At 36.0% G+C, this 22,705-nt stretch overlaps 1 protein-coding gene across 1 annotated transcript in view; it reads left to right on the top strand.

Moving 5' to 3' along the window:
- Window positions 1-22,705, top strand: part of Slx4ip (SLX4 interacting protein) — a 136,661-nt gene that overhangs the window by 94,201 nt on the left and 19,755 nt on the right. The window contains 3 exon segments of the mRNA XM_090351990.1: window positions 6,212-6,235; window positions 18,766-18,843; window positions 21,979-22,067. Coding sequence (XP_090208116.1) covers window positions 6,212-6,235; window positions 18,766-18,843; window positions 21,979-22,067 — 191 coding nt within the window.

The following is a 22,705-nucleotide window of genomic DNA, read 5'->3' as shown; positions in this document are numbered from 1 at the left end:
ATTGCAACCATTGTGCAATTCTTCATTCTTTGCCTACTTAACTTTACAAAAAATTAAAGTACACACACACAAAAAAAGCCTGACTGATAAGACTACAAAAAGGTGAGTATTCTTTTTCCCACATGGAGTAGGTATTGAGTTTCAGTATGAACCACTTTTGCAGGTTGTATAAACCTCTTGTTAAAATGATCCTCTTAGTATTTGAGTACACTGCTTCTTTTCTCTCTCTATTTCCCACCATCCATTTCTCCCTGAACTCACAACCTGAACATCAGAAAGATGACAATTCTTCCTTCTGAAAACACAGTTTCAAATTACAATGCCAGTCGTTTTGGTTTCTCCCTTTGGTCAAGACAAAATTGTAGATCTGTGTGTGTGTTTGTGTGTTTCTGTTACGTATTTAATGAATAGTTATGCATATACCCTACAAATACAACTTGGTGTTTTCATCATTTTCCACTTTTTCCTACCTCCTTTCTAATGCCAAGATTTTAAATTTCCTATTAATGAAGTTTCATATCACTGATTTTAATAACCATAAAAAGTAATAGACAGATAATAATCTGACAAATTAAATGTCGGTAAGAACCCTGAGTTTTAAAAGACATAAAGGACAAGTAAGGAGCCACTTATGTAGAATAATATACCGGCATAGTGTTTTGGGACCAAAGTTTGCTAACTAAATATCTTGGGAATTTTCAACACAACCCAAATGATTAAAAACCCAAATGATTAATTTTCAGATTCCCTGACATGGCATTAGTAACTATTATAATTTTTTATAATGTAGAAATTCTAAACTTATGTCTTATTTTTTAGTTACTAAATTCAGTTAACTTTCTCAGTGTACAATCAAAATGAATATATACTTACTATGAAAGCTTCTGAACACCAGGCAAAAGTATGTGTTTCCTCTGGTACTGTAGACATTTTTATCCTATCTCTAAGTGAATCTGCCAAAAATTTTTGAGTAAGATGGGTATCTGTGAAGCATTAAGAAATTAAGAACTGCCAGGTAATTCCAAGGAAGCTGAGCAAAGGCAGTTTAATAACTTTAGATACCTTAATTATATAGCATACTTATATTTGTTATTCTACCCCAGTTCTGTCATCACTTAAGAGACTATAATCCAATCAGATTCAAATTTTATTTTAATTATTTAATCATAAATTATGTTACATAATGAGAAACTTGGCCTAAATATTTTGTGAAACATCTTGAACATTATCTGTGTCTACAGTAAACAAAAATAAAACATGACTGCATGGAACCTCAAATATTTTTTAAATGCTTACAAGACATCATAAAGTTTTAGGCAAAGATCAAAGTATAATTTTAGGGTCACAGATAATGTGTATGCCTAAGTAAATGTATCTGTTTTGCATTATGTATTTAGTGAATGTATAGATATGTATATGATCATACAAATATAAATTTCTCCTAAAGAAAATAAAAGTTATGAACATTAAAGGGAATACCAAAATATGATTTCCTTATAAATATTTTCAGGAATTTGACTTAATTGCATCCAGAAGTCTGACCTGGAAGTGTAGTGTTTTGACCCCCTAGCTGTCTGGTTTCCTATTTGTGGTGTTTTGTTCTCCCCCAACTGTGAGAAACTCGATTTTACATGGTTTTAACTTTGTGTACTCTCAGAAATGCTGAAGTAAAAAATACTCCCTTGGGGGGGGGGGGAATACTCATTATTTACAAGAATGACTTGTAAAACTTTCTCTGAAATAGAAAACATTTTTTTTAAACACGTAGCAAATCTTTCTTTATGAGATACGTTTGAAAGTAAAACAGTTTCTGAGTTTTCCTGCAAGGTAATATGAACTTTGGGAAGATTTAAGCCTTTTGCATTGTGTAAGTTTATCCTTGGTTTAATAAAGTGCATTTTAATTTTAAAAGGTCTAGAGTCATTTTGTAAGGAAACTTTTTCAACTCCCTCCTCATTTTCATCTTATTAATATTTTTCTTCAAGCTGTTAATAAACCTTAGGGAGGCTACTATGCAAGACAGCAGTGAAATATAGGAAAATTGTCTTTTTCTGGAATAACCTACCCAGTTATCATTTTCCTAACTACAAAGCTGACCCTTTGGAAGGCTTTTTCTTTTTTTTTTTTTATGTGGGTCATGCAGCTTCAACTCAGCCTGGGTGCTGTCCCTGAGCTCTTCAGCTCAAGGCCACCATCCTACCCTTGAGCCAAGCCCCACTTCTCGTTTTCTAGAGATTAATTGGAGATAAGAGTGTCAAGCCCTTTTGTGCCCGGGCTGGAGCTCTCAGCCTCCTGAGTAGCTGGGCTTACAGGCCAGAACCACTGCTCCTGTCCTGCAGGCTTTTTCTAAAGTGATTGTTTTTTTTTTTGTTGTTACCTTTTGAAAAAATACATATATTGCTTAGCTTTTTTTTACTTTTTTTTTTTAAATCAAGGTGATGTACAGAGGGGTTACCATTTTATATCAGGCATTGAATGCATTTCTTTTTGAACAATGTCATCCCTTCCTTTATTCTCTCCCAGTTTTTCCATCCCATCCCTACCCATAAGTTTCCAAATAGTGTCTACTGAATAGCCCATCTTCCTAACTCAGTCTCTGGAGTATTGGATTGTAAGTGTGCACCACCACTCCTGGCTTTCTATATAGGTGCTTGTTGTTGTTGTTAGTAGGTTAGTTCATCTTTCCTGGGCCTATAGCTAGCAATTAATTTTCTAGATGATTTTCTATCTCTGTAGTTAACATATTGATGAATTTCCAAACAGCTGTAAATTTCCCAATAAGAGTGTATAGAAATGTTCTCTTCTTTTTGTCCTTTCCATCACTTGTTATGGTTTCTCTGTTTATTGTAGCTATCCTGATGGGTCTGATATGATATCTCATTGGGGGTTAGATTCCTATTTCTCTGGTGATTAATGATATTTACAATTTATTCAAGTATACAAAAGGGTTTCATTGTGATACAAAGGTGTGTGTGTGTGTGTGTGTGTGTGTTTATTTATATACTGCTCAAATTCACCCTGTGTGTATTACCCTTTTTTAACTTTTCTCTTTCCTTTCTTCCCATCTTACTAAACATACTATTTTCATATAATGTATGTGTGTATATGTATATAACGTCAATCATTCGCCTTTGTTACTTTATCCTTTCTCCCTGTTTAGAGCCTTTGCTATTTTTAACTAAATTATTTCTCTGTTCATTATTCAGTTATAGAAGTTCTGTATTTATATAGTCCTGTCAGATATATAATTTTCAAGATATTTCTTCTTGTGTGTAGATTGTCTTCTTGCTGTCTTTTAGTGTTAGCATGAACATTTCAAATTTTGATATCCACCTGATCCATTTTTGTTCTTGTACTTTTATTGTTACGTCTAAATAGCCACTACAATCTAAGATTATGAAGATGTATACTTATTTTTCCCAAAAGCTTTAAAATTTTAACTCTTAACATCTAAGTCTTCATCTGTTTTAAGTTAATTTTATATATGATGTGAGGTAAGGATTTAACTTCATTTTTTTTTCAGATGTCTCCATGACATTTTAAAAAGAGTATTCTGTCCTTCATTTAATTTTCGTGGCTCTTTTGTTAAAAGTAGTTGACAGTAAATACAAGTGCTTCTTCCTAGGTTTTTTAACCACATTTCTGTATTTTTGTCCTTTTTTGCTGTAAACTATTTTGATCACTTTAGCCTTGTGAAATAAACCTGAGATTACCCTTCTGCTCTTTCATAATTTTTTTTCTCTTTTGTAGTAGGAAATTTGCTGGATATTATTGAGTGGCTGTTTTAACTTAATTAATGCAAACATAAATTTAAATGATAAGTGATTTTTAATGCATTAACAATCAAAGTTATCCTATCCATACTTGTAAGGTCTGGCTAGGGAAGCTCATGGATATCTATATTAGTCATTTAAAATTAAATGAGTTAAAGAAGCCCAAGTTACTATCCTTATTAAAGGATAACGTATTTTAAATGCATCATCTTTAAGGCTTAGGGATATTTTATCAAAAATCCAGAAGCTGTGGCTCACACCTGCTGCTGGAGAGGCTGAGATCTGAGGTTCAAAGCCAGCCCAAGCACAAAAGGGTCTGAGACTCTTATCTCCAATTAACCTCTAGAAAACAGGAAGTGGGGCTTAGCTCAAGGCTATAGCCTTGAGCTGAATTGCTCAGGGACAATGCCAAGGCCCCTAGTTCAAGCCCCACCACCAAATCACACACATACAAAAAAAGAGAACTGTCTTGCACTTTAATTTACAAAAATGTTCATATATATATACATATATAATCATAATAATAATAAACTACTTATCTATCACTTGCATCAGTTTTTTAAAATTTTATATAATTCTAAAGGTGATTGTAAAGAGGTTACAGTTATATAAGGAAGGTATTTACAGTTCTTTTCAAATGGTGTTACCACCTCCATGGTTTTCTCTCACCTACATCAGTTTTAATGCACAGATAATTATTTATCATCTGTTTCCCCCTTTCTCTTCTTCAGATATTGTGTTGAAGTTAATAAAACTTGAAGTAATTTTTATGTGTAAAGGATTCACCATAAATAGTTCACTTGGTTTAATGAAAGTCTCAAATGCATCTTCTCCAACTTCAAATTTTGGGCAGCATCTCCATTTTGTAAAACTTAAAATTACAGAAATCAATATTCAAATAAGATTTATTCAAATTTTTATAAATGTCCTTTGCTAATTACTGTAAGCAACCAGCTCTTTTAGCCTGCAGAAACACTTTTCCCAGCATAGTTCTCCTGTGTAGTTAGTTATTTACCAGATGAAATATCCTCTGGAATTTCTCACATTTGAATTTGGCTGGCTGAATCTATATGATGGTACTAACATGTTCTTGCAGCTCCTATATTCATTGCAACTGGAAGGTAATTCACTGACTTAATGAAATATAGGTTGTTTGTTAGTGATGAGTTTCTTTCCTTGTGCAAGTATACTGTGGGGCAGGCAGCATATTGTATCTATTCTGGCAACATGTTTTCTGGTGGTTATATCCTGATATCAATAGTAATGATTATGTTACATGGAAATTGAGTTTCTTTCCTGCTTTTTTTAAATTTCTTATTGTTTAAGAATTATTTATTTGAGATAACCAAGGGATGGCAAAAGAGATGAGAGATAACATAGTACATTAAGAACAACAGTCATTCATTATATGGCTTTTGTTTCCTTTTCCTGATCTCATATTGTTACAATAGTTCACATTGTTATCTGATATATTTTATTTATATGTGCTTAATTGGTTATTTGAAATTGGATAAGGAAGGGGGAAATCAAGATAAGCGGGGGGAGGGTGGGAGGGAAATGGGACCATGTCATAAGAAAGGGTATCAATGTTTGTGAAATTATGCACCTTCTATCTGGTGAATATAATGTAACCCTTCTATTAATCACAATAAAAAAAGAAAAAATTATTTATTTGGATTGATATTGCTAGTAAACAAAACAAAATTATAAAGATACCATTTTTATTTTAAAAGTAACTTAAACAAGAATATAAAATTGTAGAAAAAAAGAATATCAAAGTTGTATTTTGGAAATAAAACTTGAATGTTAGTACACATGATTCCCCCCCGCCCTTTTTTTCCCAGTCCTGGGCTTGAGCTCAGGGCCTGAGCACTGTCCTTGGGTTTTCTCAAGGCTAGCGCTCTACCACTTGAGCCTCAGCACCACTTCTGGCTTTTTTCTAGGTAGATGGTACTGAGGAATTGAACCCCGGTCTTCGTGCATGCGAGACAAGCACTTTACCACTAGGCCAAACTCCTGGCTTTACATGATTCCCTTTTTAACTCCAAGTCTGTCTGAGCTTTGATTTAGCCTCTTAATTTGACATAAAGGTCATTTTGTGGTATCATTGTTTGATTTATGTTGCAATAATGACAAACATTTTATATGAACTCTTAAGGACTTGCAGTAAGTAAATGCAAACCATGGTGATTCATTAATTTCTGAGGAAAGATGGATCATAAACTTTAAAATGTAAACAAAGGCATGACACCTATTCTTTGAAATTCTACAGAGGTATTACTATTGAGCTAATTACCTTAATCGTTTGTGCCTTGAGTGCATTAGAAATTACCTTTGTCCCCATGCCTATTCACTGTTGCTATAATACTTTGCTGAAGGCCTCTTTGTTTGTGTAGAAGGAACTACAATAATTTATGTCTCTTTTTATTTATGTACAGAGGAGTTACAGTTACATGATTCAGGTAAGGAATACATTTCCTTTTGAACAGTGTCTTCCATTCCCTTATTATCTCCCAATTTTTCCCCTCCCAACACATCCGCCCCTCCAAAGTATAGTCCATTTCCAACATAGTATCTAGTGGATTTCACTGCTGAATTGATTCAGTCTTTGTCCTACCATTTCTGTGCTTCCCTTTCAAATCAGACAAACTTATATACAAGATAAAGGCTACAGAAATTAAAAGCAGGGACAGGGGCCAGGAGCATGGCCTACTGGTGAGTGCTTGCCTAGCATGCATGAAGCCTTACCTTTGATTTCCCAGCACCACATACACAGGGGGAAAAAAAAAAAGCCAGAAGTGGTGTTGTGGCTCAAGTAGTAGAGGGCTAGCCTTGAGAAACCCAAGGATGGTGACCAGGCCCAGAGTTCAAGCCCCAGGGCTGGCAAAAAAAAAAAAAAGGAACAGAAGAGAATTACCCAAAGGAAAAAGGAAAAAAGAAAGAAACTGAAAGCAGTATAATAATAAACTTCATATTTCCATTTCTTGGAGTTTATTTTAATAAGAGTCACTTTATATGATCGTATGCACTAAGCTATTGAGCATTGGTGATCCTTTCCTAAGAACCTCCTTTTTCTCACTGTGTGAATGGTTAGATTGCTGTTTAATTAATCATGTCCATTTGTAAGGATTTCACTTTTACTGTCCATTGGGTTTACTTGTAAGTTTATAAGCATATTCTAGGTGTTAGAGTTGAGGGAAACTATGCAGCCTTTGTTTCTTTGGGTCTGGCTTATATCATGTAGTACATTTTTTTTTCTCCAAATCTTTCCATTTCCTTTTTTGTTTCTTTGTTTGTTTTGGTGGGTCATGGGGCTTGACCTAGTGATTAACTGGAGATAAGAGTCTCACATTCTTTAGTGCCCAGGCTGGTTTTGAACCTCAGATCTCAGCCTCCAGAGTGGCTAGGATTACAGGCGTGAGCCACGGCTCCCAGAATGACAGTATCATTCTTTCTAATGTATCTCATATTCAATTACAGAACTTAAGTTTTTGTTTTTGTCTTTCAAGAACACTACTATCACTCTAACAGTACTATAACATCCCAGTAAATCCATGAAATAATACCTAGAACTAAATGCCTTTCAAATCTGACAGTGCATCAGAATTCCATGGAAAACATTAAAAAGAATACAGCTTTTTGACACTTACCCTAGTCTACATTAAAGGTTGCAGATACAGGTCTCTGCCATGGAAATTCACACTGCTAAAGTAGTTATGGTCTGTGGTCTTATGAGTGACATTGGAGAGACTGTAAACTAATAGATACTTACATGAACTTTGTATTGATTTAATAACTAAAAGAGAAAATAAAGGAAATGATAAACTTTGGGAATATCTTGTGGTTTTCATAAATGAGTTAAGCATTCAAATTGTGGAAAAGACCAGCAACTTATAAAATGGAATAGAAATTGCAAATAACTATGACCATTAGGAAATATGTTTGCTGCAGTCTTAAGTTGCATAATAAGTGTAAAATAGAAAACATGCTACCTAACCACCAGGAGGAGAAAGTAGACAGAAAGGAAATTCAGAATAGGAAATTAAAGCAGAAGTGTGTATTTCTTGAAAAATGATTTATTCTGAAGTTTCTATGTTTTGGGGTTTTTTTTCCTGCTTCCCCTAGTTTCAGAGTTTCTGGAATAATGTTTGTTGCAGTCTCTTTCTTACTTTCATTCTTCTACCCTGAAGTTGTCTCACAAATGTTTCCAGTGTTTTGTTCTCTTTCTGCTCTCACTGGTGGTCTCTGGTATTTGTTCTTTAAACTCATCTCTTCAAAACTACTCTCTCTTGGGGCCAGGAGTTTGGCCTAGTGGTAGAGTGCTTGCCTAGCATGCACCGAAAGTCCTCCCTGTTTGATTCCTTGGTACCATATACATAGAAAAAAGCAGGAAGTGGTACTGAGGCTCAAGTGGTAGAGCGTTAGCCTTGAGAAAGCCCTAGGACAGCTCAGGCCCTGAGCTCAAGCCCAGGACTGGCAAAAAAAAAACCAAAAACCAAAAAACAAAAAACGATTACTCTCTAAGGTGTCCTCCTTCCTGACTCTTAGCTTCTCTTTATCTGTTGGCCTGGAGCACTGATTCTGTTCTCCATTCGGTTTCATAAAAGCATGTTTGGACCTTTACGCCTTCCAACAGAGTTGCCCCAGTATATATTGGAATTCTTACTTTAATTTGAACTTTACACCTGGCTTACTGGTCCTTCTCTCTAAAAGTTAGTTTATGATCTTATAAACTTTCCCCAGCCTCTCTGTTTCCTTGAGAACTACCACATACATAAAATGAATACACAAAGATGAAGATACTTTTATTATAATAGATCCAATTTTGCATTTATTTAATTAATAACCCAGAGTGCCTCTCATTCTTTCTTTGGGCTGTTCCTTGTGTATGTTCCTTGCTGATGTTTCCTGTGGCTACAGGCAACTTTGCCATCTTTCACTTAGATTTGTTAAAAGAAAAACTAGAAACCAAATAATTTTAATAGAGTTAATTTAAGCAAAGAACAATTCATGGATCAGGCAGTACTCTAAACCAGAAAAGGTTCAGAGAACTCTTCCAGCAATATGAGCAAAGGCTACTGCAGAATGAACACAGGAGCACAACACAGAAATTATATCATTGGCTAGTGGTAAACAGTCTTGTTGGGTATAGTGTGATGGGATGTCTCTAATTATATAACAAATTGGCTACTTGACTATAATTGGCAAAACCTTAACTCAAAATTAATCAGTTATGAGGAATGCCTCTAATTTACATTTTAGTTGGTTTACAGAAACAACCTGAGGCTAATGGCATCCTGCTTCTTTTGCTTTTAACAGTTTGTAGTAGCTTCCATCATTTATAACTATTTGATATTCCGTTTGAATATGCTACATGTTTTGTTGGTGGTGGTGGTGGTGGTGGTGGTGTAACAAGAGAAACTGAGTTTGCTGTAGATGTTTCTGCCCCATAAATGGCTTCCAACTAATTTAAGAAATATTAAGAGACTTCTTTTTTTGAAAAATAGAAAATGAAGCAGCACAAAAGAAATGCTGAAAACAAATCCAAGGTTATTGGTGACTATGATGACATAATGTGTAATGCAAAGCTAATTTTTAGATTGCTTTCAAGTAGTTATCAAAGGGGTTAGCATTCAACATGTCAGTTTGTAATTACAATACATCTTCATTGATATCACCCCTTTCATCATTTTGCCCCATCTGTCCTTCCTCTCTATTTTCCTAGTTTCACAGGCTATGCAATGAATATTATGGCTGTATTTCCTCCCTTCCTCTCTCCATTCATGAAGCTAGATTTTCAAATATGTATATACTATTTAGAAGAGTTATTTCTAAAACATAGATCTGAGAAAACTCAAAAACACAAGGAAGAAACGAGTATTTCTAACAACTACTACTGAAAAGATTGTTGAGGCCTGTGTATGAATGTCAGATGAAATAAATGCTACAGCAAATAGCATTTTAAAGTTCAAATACCCATTAATGGTTTAAGTCACTGAACAAGTAATCATGCCAAACTTCATGATGCATATAATACAGTTTCATACAAAAACAGGTAGAACTAAAGAGAAAGTGTTAAATCTACTATGAAAGAAACTTTAATTGGTCAAGTAAATAACATGAATATAACTGAATGACATAACTAAATGCTTGAGCCAAGAGACATGTTTTGAACTGAATTTAATAGCAATAGAAAATTCCTTTTTGTTACTACATACAGAGAATAAATATAAATTAACTATACACTAAGCGGTCATCAATATATTTCAAATACACTCATGCATAGAAACAGCCTACACTCTGTACAATAAAATTAACTTAGAAATCAGTAAAAAGAGATAGTCTGTGAATCAAAAGAAAACATTATTAAAAATAGAAAATACTTAAAATTATATTCATAAACTGCTTTGTTAAATGACAACTCCTTTTTTACAAGTGTTTGAAGATTTTGGGGGGAGGGAGGAGGGACACAGTCTTGGGTCTTGAACTGTGGACCTGGACACTGTCCGACTCTTCAGCTCCAGGCTATTGCGCTACCTCTTGAGGTAGTGCAACAGTGACACTTCCCAGGTTAATTTAAAAAGAAAACAACTCTGCTTTGCAGAATTTGTAAGATATACCTCTGAGGGGAAACTAGTAGTCCTAAAAGCCTTCTATTTAAAAAGAAGGAAGGCTGAAAATGAATGGGTGAAAAATTTAAAAATGTAGATTATGTTTTTCTAATAATAAGCCCATAAAATTTCAGGAGAAAAAAAAAGAAAAGAATAAAAAGAAATCAATTAGGCTGGTATTCACCCTTGTAATACTACTCAAGAGGCTGAGATCTGGGGGTCATGATTCAAAACCAGCCAGGGCAGGATATCCATGAGACTCTTATCTCCAGTTAACCACCAACAAGCCAGGAGTAAAACTGTGATTCATATGGTAGATTATTATCCTTGAGCAAAGCAATTAAGGCACAGTGCCCTGGCTGCAGGACTGACATACTGTACTCAAAGAAGATAAGGAAAGGAAGAGAAGAAAATACATAGTAGAAAAGATATTTCAAGGTCAAATGCAGTAGCATATACCTGTAATCCAGTTAACATTTAGTTTGGGGAAGAAAATTATTATGAAGAAAATTGGTAGAGAATAATGTAAGGAAAAGTGAGGAGAAATATTAGGAATAGGAATATTACCAATAAAGACATAACTGGATAACAATGGAAGTGAAAATTATGATACTAAAAGATGAAAGTTATACACATCACTTCTTGTTAATAAATTTGAATTATTTGGTGAGATCATGCAACTTATGGAATAATGTAAATTGCAGAGATAAATTAAGAATAAATACAGAACCTGAAGAGACCCTGTTAAAGAATTAGAGCCACAACCTTTAAAAGCATCAAGTTTAGACATTTTATTGAGTTAATGCTTCCAAAAAATTAAGAACTAAATCTGGTTTTATATACTTGAATAAGAATTAACATGTTGAACTATGTTTTATGAGTCTAGTATAATGATACAGAAAAAAACAGGTCAAAGAGAAGGAAATGCAAATCAATGTTGTTCAAACATAAAAGCAGAAATTATAAGTCAAATTTTGCAATGAAGGAAATAGGATAGTGTCATTCAAAATCTTAGTGTACAGTATTTATTAAAGAATAGTATTCATTAAAGAGGAACTTGTTTTACAGGGTACAGGAAAAACATCCACTGTTCAAGGTAATTTTTTTTTAGAAAATCATAATTGGCTGCATAAAAAGCCAATAGCAAAATTGGGCAAAACGTAAAAACTATTTCTTTGAGAGAGTTATGATAGCTCTTACCTCTAATTCTAGTACTTGGGTGACTGAGGCATGATTGCAAGTTTGAGGCCAGTCTAGACTCCTTAGTGAGACCCTTTGAACAAATTCACACCCCCTCCTCCACCCTCCACCATATTCCCATTCATTCCTCTCTATCTTGTCATTATTCTGTATTCATATATATGTACATATATGGGTCCTTATTGCTCTTCAGTTTTCCTTTCTTTCCTCTCCCCTTCCCACTGATCCCTTTCTAATCCCTTTCTAATAATAGTCCCTCTATTATAATGGAAATTTTCTTATTTTTAAGGAGATTCTACACATTTAATCAGTTAATGAGTTTTATATTATATAATATTTTTATGTTCCTCACATTGTGCCAAACTGTTACATGAATATTTTTAATGTTAAAAGTTTTAAAAAGTCAGGGAAATGACAAATCATCCCCAAGCCCAGGTAATATAGTTAAGGACTTGGGTTGATTGGGCTTAGAATAAATACATATCTGCAGATGTTTGGAAGTGGGAAGCTTATCTTCAGCTCTGCACAAGACAGAACAAGTTGAATTTCCAGAGAATGACAGGAAGTTAGTGGTTGCAAAGTAACAGCACAAAGATGACACACTGACCTTCAGAAACATTTTACCTGGACTACGTAGTAGTAGATTTAGAATCTGAGATTGCACATTTAAATTTGGATTACTAGGGCTGCGAGTGTGGCCTAGTGGTAGAGTGCATGCCTAGCATACATGAACTCTTGGGTTCGATTCCGCATACACAGAAAAAAGCCAGAATTGGCTCTGTTTCTCAAGTGGCAGAGCACTAGCTTTGAGCAAAAAGTGTCCAAGGACATTACCCAGGCCCTGAGTTTAAGCGCCAGGACTGGAAAAAAATTGGATTATTGATTTTTCTGGGATGCCTGTTCCCTAGATTTTGGTGGCAGCTTGTGGCTGGAGTTGTGTCCCTCATGCATTCTATCCACTTTTCCTGTCCAAACCCAGCCCTTTTCCTGCTACCTGTCTTGCCCTGTAGTTTCAGTGTTCACAACCTCCATTGAATTGATAAGGAAGAATTGAGCTGCACATAAGTAGGTGTGGCATCTTCTCACTTTGGCATTTGGGTATTGTTTTTTAAAAATATGATCCAGGCTGATAAGCAGGAAGTAGACTAGATGCCCTGGTCAAGGTTGTTTCTTGCCCTGTGATTCTGCCATGCACAGGCATGCACAAGGTTTTACAACCTCAGATGTCAGGACTAGTTCCTCTGAAAGACAAGGAAGCTCCAGTGGACAGGCCTGTCCAACTTTCTTCCTTACCTCTGATGGGAAGATTGAAGCAATTGCTGAGGGATGTTCTTGAACAACTAGCAGTTCAAGTACCTAGCTACCTCATGTAGAAGATTATTAATCAAAAATCTGTTTTTTTTATGCAAGTTCTTTAAAGACAAGTGTGGAGTTTTGTAGAGAATGTTGTTTTATAATACCCAGTACTGTATCACTCTCATCATTATTCATGGCCTGGCAAAGTTAGAACTGTGGGAACCATTATTTTAAATATCATTACATCAGTGCCTTCCTATTATCTTAACATAGTTTTCATATTTAATGTTTGGGGTGTATTTTTATAAATAAATGTGGTAGAGGAGTTGTGGAGAAGAGATCTGAAAGTGATAAGTCTTCCTCATTGTGAAGAGTCACTGATGACTCCCTGGCTAATGAGATCAATGACACAGAAGGTCTGTGATACTTACCTGCAAAAGTAACAAGATAACACATGATTTTAAAATAAATTTGAGTGAAGCAATTTTTCCGTTAGAAAATTATGAACCTAAACAGTTTTCCCCATTTGTTTTGGCATCAAGTAGACATAGCTTTATTGTGACTCAGATTCTAGTATTATCCTCATTTAAGGACATGCAATGTTATCTCAAGGGAAATTTTTTGGAGTCTCTAAATGTCTTGAGTTTGTAAGTGAAATTTTTAGATTAGGACCAAATATTCCACTTGCAAATTTTTTCCCAGTTGTGGTTTTTGATGAGGATTATATGTGTCTTCTTAAACCTGACAGAATTCTTGACTTTTAGTTCCCATCAAATAGCCCCTTTCTCAGCCCTACCCATCATCAGCAATAGTCACATGTAGCTCTACAACATCCTTCAAGAAGACAAATAGAGGCTTTAATGAAGACTTTATCTCATACCTAGTTTCTCTCTCCCACCCCCACCCCACCTGTTCTTTATGGAGCTTGTTGTTGTTCTTGGGGCTTGAAAAAAGTCACAGCCTGGGTGCTGTCCCTAAGGTCTTTTGCTCAAGAACAGTGCTCTACCACTTTGAGCCACAGCTCCACTTCTGGTTTTTGAATGGTTAATTGGAGATACGAGTCTCAGTGGGACATTCCTGCCCAGGTGGCTTTGAACCACAATCCTCAAATCTCAGCCTCCTGAGCAGCCATCAGCACCGGATTGCTAGTTTCTCTTTGTATTTTAAGTGACAGTATCAAATCTGTGATTTTTTTGTTCCCTTTTCATCTCAGGTTTTCTAGGAAGGATGTATATAACTTTCTGAACAAGTGAGGTTTTTCAAATAACTAAGTTCAGATTAATTTCAAAATACATGTTGAATATCCCAGTCATCTGGATGACTGCCAGATTGCAGAGGTTGTTTTTTCATTTGTTTGTTTGAGTATTTGTATAGATTTCACTGGTTGAACAGCAAAATGTTACAAAGTATGAAACTTTCTGTACATGTTGATGTTCAAAACTTTTTTGTATTTGAGAGCATTTTGGATTTTCAGACTAAAGATCTTTCAACTCATAGCATATTGATGATGCATGAGGTCATTCCTTAGGAGTCATGCTCACATATTGTAGAAGTAACTCCATAAATTTTAATTTATTTTGAAATTGTTTAACATATATAGAGAATAGATAGATAGAACATATATAAATATATGTTCTAGATGATGGGTTTTAGAGTGTTTGAGTTACTGGAGTTTTGGCAGAATATTTGAAATTTTTCATTATCACAGGATCTAAGGATGAAATCATCATAGAGAAGCACTGAGGGTCACAGGAGTTCTTCCTTAGCCTGCCTCATGGCTTGCAAGAAGGCTTTTCTGAAGGAAAGACATGCAGGTAGTGAGTAAAGCCCACTATGAACCAAAAAAAACTATTGCCTATCTACCAGGCCATCCTGATGGCTCAGCAGGCCCAATGGAGGTATTTCTCCAGGCTCCCCATGCACACATGGTCTCTGTAGCCATCAGAGAGGTCCTTCCATGTTGTGCACTGTGCCACAGGCTCCCCTTGCCAGCTGTAGAGAAGCTGTGAGTGCACTAGGAACCAAGTGAGACTGGATAGTTTTACAGTAAAATCTTCATAGTGGGTATTTGCTCTCAGATACTATAAACTATAACACCCAAGTAAATGACCACTCCCATAAAATGAGCACTCCTCATCAGAGCACAGTTCTATTTAAAACTGTTCTAAAGTTGGGTGCCAGTGAATCCTAGCTATTCAAGAAGCTGAGATATGAGTATCACAGTCCAAAGCCAACCTGGGCTGAAAAGTCCCTGTGAGACTCTTATCTCCAATTAACCAACAGAAAACTGGAAGTGGTATTGCAGAGTGATAGAACTCTAGCTTTGAGCAAGAACTCAGTGACAGTACCCAGGCCCAGCATTCAAGACCTATGAACAACAACAACAAAAACTGATCTGGATGCCTTGCTAAGCCAAGGTGGAATCTTTTCAACTCACATTTGGGGGAAAGAAGATGGCAACTTTTGCTTCTCTATGCAAGGAGTCTCAAAGTTATAAAGGTATTACACAGCAGTTTGTTTTAGACTGAGTATGAAATAGCATAGTGAGAGACACTAGTTTTCCCTTTCATAAATATTAGTGAATCCTTCTCCCTTTTTTTCCCTAAACGAATTAATATTCTTTGGTGAGCAACCAAGCAAGCCAGAAGAAAGTTAATGAGGTTTTAATTTGGGGTGTTGGTGGGAATCTAGAGGTTGTCAGTAGGATACAGAAAAATGTGACAGGTCTGCACACAGTGCAGAGACCAAAGGGGAAATGGGAATGGAAGACTTTGAACCCAGAGAAGATGGACTTGATGATACTGGGTGATTGTGTGATACTAAGCAATTCTACAACATAAACTATTTCTAGAAATGCACATACCTAAAGACTTCTGGTGGAAAGCTGCTTTTGTTACAAACCAGCCCCTCTTTAATCTTGGGTTCTTCCTGGGTCTGAAGTCTCAGACTAAGGAGGATCACAGTAGTCAGCAAGAAAGTAGATACACTTCAGTATGGTTTACAAGTGCCTGACAATCTTAGAAGACAATTGTTAGACAGTTTTCATATCAAAAGATGAGCACTTGATGGTTTTCGTTGGCCTTCAGGTTTTCTGTTATTTAGAACATTGAGTTGCAAGCTGTGTGCTGGTGCCTGAGTAGGGAAAGCAAAGGGCACTCTAAATTCTTTGCCACATTGCAGCTGAGTTTCAGAAATGGAGTTCTGCTTTAGCTCTGGTTAAGTACAAAAATCCCAGTGACCTGTTGAACTTAGTTATGAACAATGATAAAGAGAAGAGATAAGAATATAGTCTTTATTACTGCCTATTATCTATTGATAAATGAAGTACATCTCCCTGAAACATTCCAGTTGAGTGTGTTTTAACAACAGTAATTTTCTGTTTATATATCAAATTTAGTTTGCCATAAGAGCTGATACAAGTACTGTTTGTGTTTAATCTCGCTTCAAGTTTCTCTTTGAATAATAAAAGTTTCATGTGACCAGTGGAATTTGTACTAAGCAGGTGCAAATCTTCTCTTAACATGTTAAGCTTGCCATTTCTATTGAGGTTCTATTAGGTTAAGTTGTCCACTGAAATCACTAATAATAAGTTGCCAGTTTATCAAAGATTACTTTTAACGTAATTATAAATTACAGAAATGTAAGGATAGGGAACCGAGTTTTAGAACTAAGTTGTTCTAGCAATTTCAGCAACAAATCATCAGGAATCTGCCTTATACTACTTTCTTTTCTATAGAACATGCCATATTGTGACTTTTATTGTTTAGCAGCCAAAATAGGATTTGGTTATCACTCAAGTGGTATCTCCTGATACCAGACTTCCTGAACTGTGCATTTATGGTCAACTTCACATTTAGCCTCTTCCTAATAATAACATTTTATTGCTGGAGATTTGGTACAGGAAGAAGGTTTGAAGTTTCAAAAGTGCCATCTGGATCTAAATCATCTAGAACTGTAGGCCAGCAAAAGCAAAATGAATTAGATATTGCATATTCATTTTTGTTCCTTTCTTTGGAAAACTCATAAATAATTACTTGAAAAAAATCACTTTTAAATTTGGCTTATTGTGCATTTACAAGAAAGGATTCCTTTCTTCTAACCTCTCTCCCCCAGCAGCAGGACAAATAAACAGATGTATAAGTGACTTCCATTCTCTTTTTTAAAGCATGCAAAGTAATACCGATGGTCTGAATATTTTGTTTAACATTTTAGCAGAAGAGAGCCATGTGACTAAAATGCAATCCATTTCTTAATGTGTGGGGAAACATACGTTTTGTCTCAGTAAATCTGGAGATTACTGTTTCGTACATGTCGCTGTTTCTTCACTATGGACGACTAAGGTAATTGTGCTGTCAGAGCCATAGCTTGTTTAGACACAGCATGATGTTTCTTTTTACTGGTGCTGGAGCTCTTTCTGCCCAGGGGTGTTAGGAGAGCACTGAACGTAACACTGCAAGCTTCTCCAATAGCTTCTTATTAGGTTGTTTCAGAACAATCCTTGTCATGGACTGTTGGAGGGAGAAGAGAACTTAGTATCCCTAGAAATGGTCTAGTGGTCCTGGATCACTCCTTCCACTGTCAAACCTTCCAATTTCATGGGTTAAATGCTGTCTTTGGAAGCTTAGCAACTTCCTTGGGGTTGAATTAGCTCTTGGAAATTTTCAGCCCTCTCCAGTGAGCCTTTTGGTTCTGATTGTTCCACCAGATACTTCACTTTGTTAACTGGGAATATTTTTTCTTGACCTTTTCAAAAAGAGGTCAACAACGGATTCATTTAGACATAGAGGGAAGTTGGGGATGACAAACGGAGAGAAGAAATTATTAGGCTGGTACTTTCAGTTAATTATCTGATGTTCTCTTACAACCGTGCTAGATCAACTGCCGTATCTCCACTTTTCACATATAATATTCACTCCTTTGGACAGATTTCTTTAACTTGATCATATGTTTATGTCATTTATTGCTAGCTGCCTGTAGTTATTTTTCGGAGCAGCATACTAGTTCACTGAGTAGTTGGCTATATCCTCATCTAGAAAGAAAATTTCTGTTGACGGCTCCAGTCTGAGAATATTGGAGAATGCTGTTAGGGACACTATATATCCATGCTTATTACATTTAGCTTTATCTTCTTTTTAATTTTTTTTTTATTTTATTGTCAGGGTAATGTATAGAAAGGTTACAGTTATCAGCTTCAGATTCTTAAGTGTTTTTTTTTAACTATACCAATTTGTACTCCCAATAGCACATTTAGAATTCCAATCTCCCTAAATTATTGCTATAAATCAATGCTCTATCTTTTTCATATAGGTCATTCTGATGAATTGAGACTAGATCTTTTGTTTTTGCTTTTGTTTTTGCTTTTGTTTTTGTTTAAGGGTACTAGGTTTTGAACTCAGGGCCTTGTTCTTGCTAGCCTGTCACCAAACCACTAAGCAATGCCTACAGCCCTATTTTTCACTGGTTACTTTATTGGCGGGGGTGGGGGGAGAGGAAGTAGGGGATGTTGGGGATTTGAACTCAAGAGTTTGGTGCTTTACCATTTATTCTTTGCTGATTATTTTGGGGATAGAGTCTCACAGACATTTCTGCCTGATCATGATCTTTTCTACCATGATCTTCTGATATCAGCTTTCCACATGGCTTTCAATAACAAACATATATCACTGCACCAGCTGTGATTTGAGAATGGATTTTACAAGCTTTTCTGCCCAGCTTGGCCTCATATTGAACCACTTTGGGGTCTAGGAGCCTGTTGTCAGCTTCCTAGGACCCTCTATTTTTGCTTTTATTCTTTAATTTGTTAAATTGTTTAACGCATATTACATATTAGGTACTGGGCTTTGGTCACAATAAATTTGTGAGGTTCAAACCCTTTGATTTTACAGGTTCCAGTTTTCAAATCACAGCCTATTTCCTAAAGAGAGGAATCCACCTTCGCTGCATTGGGACCCCACAGAATACTGGTAAGAAACTCTTTTCTTAGGTCATCAACTAGTTCACATAACTTACCCTGGAGAGGAGGATGCAAATTAAGGAATGAAGATTCATTCTTGCTTTATTGTCCTCATATGGTTATTTTGAAACATTTGTGATTTTATTCCCCAAGTAATATTATATTTACTACTCGCTGAGACCAGAGACCAAGTAATATTATATTTACTACTCGCTGAGACCAGAGAGCTGAGCCATTAGGCCTTCCTGATGAATCTTAGCACTTTCATTGAGTTTCCAGAATACTTGGCATACTCTTAAACTCTGGCTCACTTCATCAAGTGTCGATACACACCAGGGCTCTGAAATACAGAGCAAGTGTGTCCACAAGAAAGCACTGCCTCAGTACAGAGAGCTACCAGAGCTTTCCCTAGAAGTGAGGCAGGCTAATTCCCACACCTCACTTTCACAAGTCGAGATGTCTACTAAGAAAGTGACATCAAACATTTCCAGGCTACAGCAATAAAGTCAGTGATATAAACCATTCTCTAAGTAGATCTAAGTAGATTGAAGAGAGAATTAAGGTAACTTTCTTCAATGGTATGCGAGTGTGTGTGTGTGTGTGTGTGTGTGTGTGTGTGTGTGTGTGTGTGTGTGTTTGTGTGTAAAACAACTCTTAAACTTCACTGGATAGAATTTGTCTTGTAGAATCTTAATGATTATCGATACATTCTTAACTCCCAAGTGTTACTCAAATATATTACTCTCTTAATAGGATCTTCTGTTCACCTATCTTAGCAAATGAAGTCAGCTATCCTACTATTTGTTACAGTACAATCTGGATAACATTTCTGCTAGTGACTATTATTGATCAACTCTTTACTTAAATTTCAATGTGATTAGGGTGTGAGCTAAACAGAGATAAAGTGAACAGCTTTCTGGTAACATATAATGTTCACACTGGGTCCCCAGCTCATAGCTATAATCCTAGCCACTCAGGAGGCTGAAATCTGGGGATCAGCCAAAGAAGACTCTTATCTCCAATTAATCTGCAAAACTCTAGGCCAGAGGTATGGCTTTAGTGGTAGAATAGCAGCCAAGAGCAAAACTGAATTAGAATACTCAAGGTCCTGAGTTTAAACCTCAGTACTTCCAATAAACAAAGAGATAAAGTTTGAAAATCTGACATTCTTATTTTTTCATAGGAAGAATTATAAAGAAAAAGAATTATTTGATGGAGCTCATCATTTTGAATCCTAATTCTGATCTAGTAAAGAACATCTTATATTTTAATTTACTGGGTAGTTTTTAAGAGGAAAGGGAAAATAATCAACTACATAGCTTAATTTTCCTTTCCATAATCCCAAAAACACTCTACTTTCTATTCCTGTCAAAAACATCATTTCAGAACTAATGGACCAGGGTATCACATGAGTGGTCAAGTACTTGACCAGCATGCATCCTCATCCATAGTGCCTTGGATTCAAAGAAAATAAAAAAATATTGAATAAATATCAACTACTTTGATAATTCTGACTTTTCAAAGGCCTAAGCCATCTGTAATAACCATGTGGGGTAGGAGTTTTAGACATATCTACATCACCACTTGAAATTGATGTCTTTCCACAAGAAAAGAACTAGTTGAAAGTAAGACCAGAACAACAGATTAGGACTCAATTATGGAGGGTTATTAATGTCCATACATCCATGTTGACATTAGGGAGCCATGACAAACTTTTGAGCAGGAATAATGCTTAATCGTTCATTAGAATAGGGAGAGTGACTACCAAAAAGCGGTGGTCCAGTGGCTGAGAAGAGAACCATCACTTAGTCTTTTTGTATATTTTAAACCTAGCCAAGTGGTATGAGGTGTTAACTTTGTTTAAATTGTGTGTCTGCATAATTGACCCCTTTGAGCTTGGCATCTGAGAGTACCACATGTGTAGTCTATGTAAAAAGCTTCACTTGGCTGATTTATAACATCCCATGTTTTTTTTTTCCCCCAGTCTTGGGCTTGAGCTCAGGGCCTGATCACTGTCCTTGGGCTTTCTCAAGGTTAGAGCTCTACCACTTGAGCTTCAGCACCACTTCCGGCTTTTTTCTATGTATGTGGTACCAGGAAATCGAACCCGGATCTTCGTGCATGCGAAGCAAGCACTCTACCACTAGGCCACACTCCTGGCCCCTAACGCCCATCTTTTAAACAGTTGTTGAATTCTTAAGTGGGAAGTTTTGTTTCTTGGAAAAATGACCTATGTCTGTTACAAATGTGGTATGTGTATATTATTTTAAAAAATACTGAAATCAAGATAGCAAATATCAATAAAGGAAGAGAGTACCCTACCCCCTCATCCAGGATAGATACTAATATTATCAGTGTTATATCACATCAGACATTGCCCCAGGGCTTAGCAGATGGAAGGATGGGTAGCTGGATGGATGGATGGGTGGGTGGGGTGGGTGGATGGATGGATGGATGGATAAGTAAACAAAAGAATGATCCAGAGGATATTACCATTTTGTTTCATACATGGACTGTGAGAGAGTTCTGTTGCATGAGTCACTCATCATTCCCCACAGGAAGTCAGTGGCTTTTCTATGAGAAGTGGCAGTAACAGGTTACTTAGACATGGTATAGCTGTGTCATTCCTCCAGTTGTATGTTTAGCCATCCCGTAGTAGAATTCTGAAGAACAGCTGCAGTGTTCATACCCTGTTCAGCTTGGAAGATTACCCTGGTCTAGTGTATAGCGCTTCTTTTAAGATCGGCTGACAGGGAAGATGTTTTTAACAACTAGAAAAAACATGGATGAGTTACATTTTTTAAATTTGTATATCATGTTCTTTCTCTTAAAAGTCTGTATACTCACTAGACAATACTGATACTACTTCCTAAATTTGTATGCCTAACAGAAAACTGAATATGGACACAGGGAAAGCTTACAAAGGCCTTGCCTGTGGGCTTTATGTAGTATTATTGTCCAGGCAGGGTTCAGGTAGAACAATTTGCATCCTCCTCAGCTTTCCCTGCACTTCAGATGGAAACCTTGGAAAGAAGAGGGAAAAGAGACATGCATTTGATATACAAACTGGGAGCAATTTCAGTGTTCATAGTTTCTACGGGTTTTTTGATGGCTTCGTTAACTTGATTTTCTTTATTTTGTACAGATCTCCAAGTATTCCCCTACAGATTTATAGTCTGTGTCAGACAGCTTGCTCTCAGTTGTGACATCTCAGCAAATCAGAATCAAGAATTGGTACGTATGAAAAAATTATGTAAACAAATAAGTCTGCTAAAATGCTAAGTGACTGTAAAAAGAAATTTACCAAAAGAAAAAAAAATATATATATATAGTGTCCTTTGGTGTCATTCCTCTGTTGAGCACTGAATGCATGATTAAGAGACAATGTGTGGTGACATTAATGTATGTGTTGAGGGTTTTTTTTTTTTAATTTCCTTTTTCCTGTAGAACTCTTTGAGTATGTAGCTTGAACAGTATCTTTTCACTATCAATTTTAACTGAGAAAGTAACAAATATATCACAAAAGCCTTGATGTTGCTTATGATAATATTTCAGTGAAATGAAGAAAAATCTGCATGTTTTCACTGGAGGTTTTCATTGGGGTCAGTGGCTTCTGAATTTTATTCCATGGTGAATCACCAGTGTTTTCATGAGAACCAGTACTTCTCCCCAGTGTATTATTCCAGAGCTGACAGAGTTCATTCCTCCTCTCTCTTTTCTCATGCTAAGTCCTAGTTACATCAGGGCCTGTTTCTGTTTCAGTGGAGTTCTCTACTTAGACAAATAAATACTGAAAATTTAACTCACGATGTTGTCGCTTACAGCAGGGTTTTTTACGCTTACATGTGTACTGCACAATCCCCTTCGTGTGT

The sequence above is a fragment of the Megascapheus bottae genome, chromosome 18, assembly GCF_031878675.1.
Source record: "Megascapheus bottae isolate mThoBot1 chromosome 18, mThoBot2.hap1, whole genome shotgun sequence".
Taxonomy (NCBI): domain Eukaryota; kingdom Metazoa; phylum Chordata; class Mammalia; order Rodentia; family Geomyidae; genus Megascapheus; species Megascapheus bottae.
The sequence above is the reverse complement of the archived record's forward strand: the minus strand, read 5'-3'. Positions and strand labels throughout refer to the sequence as shown.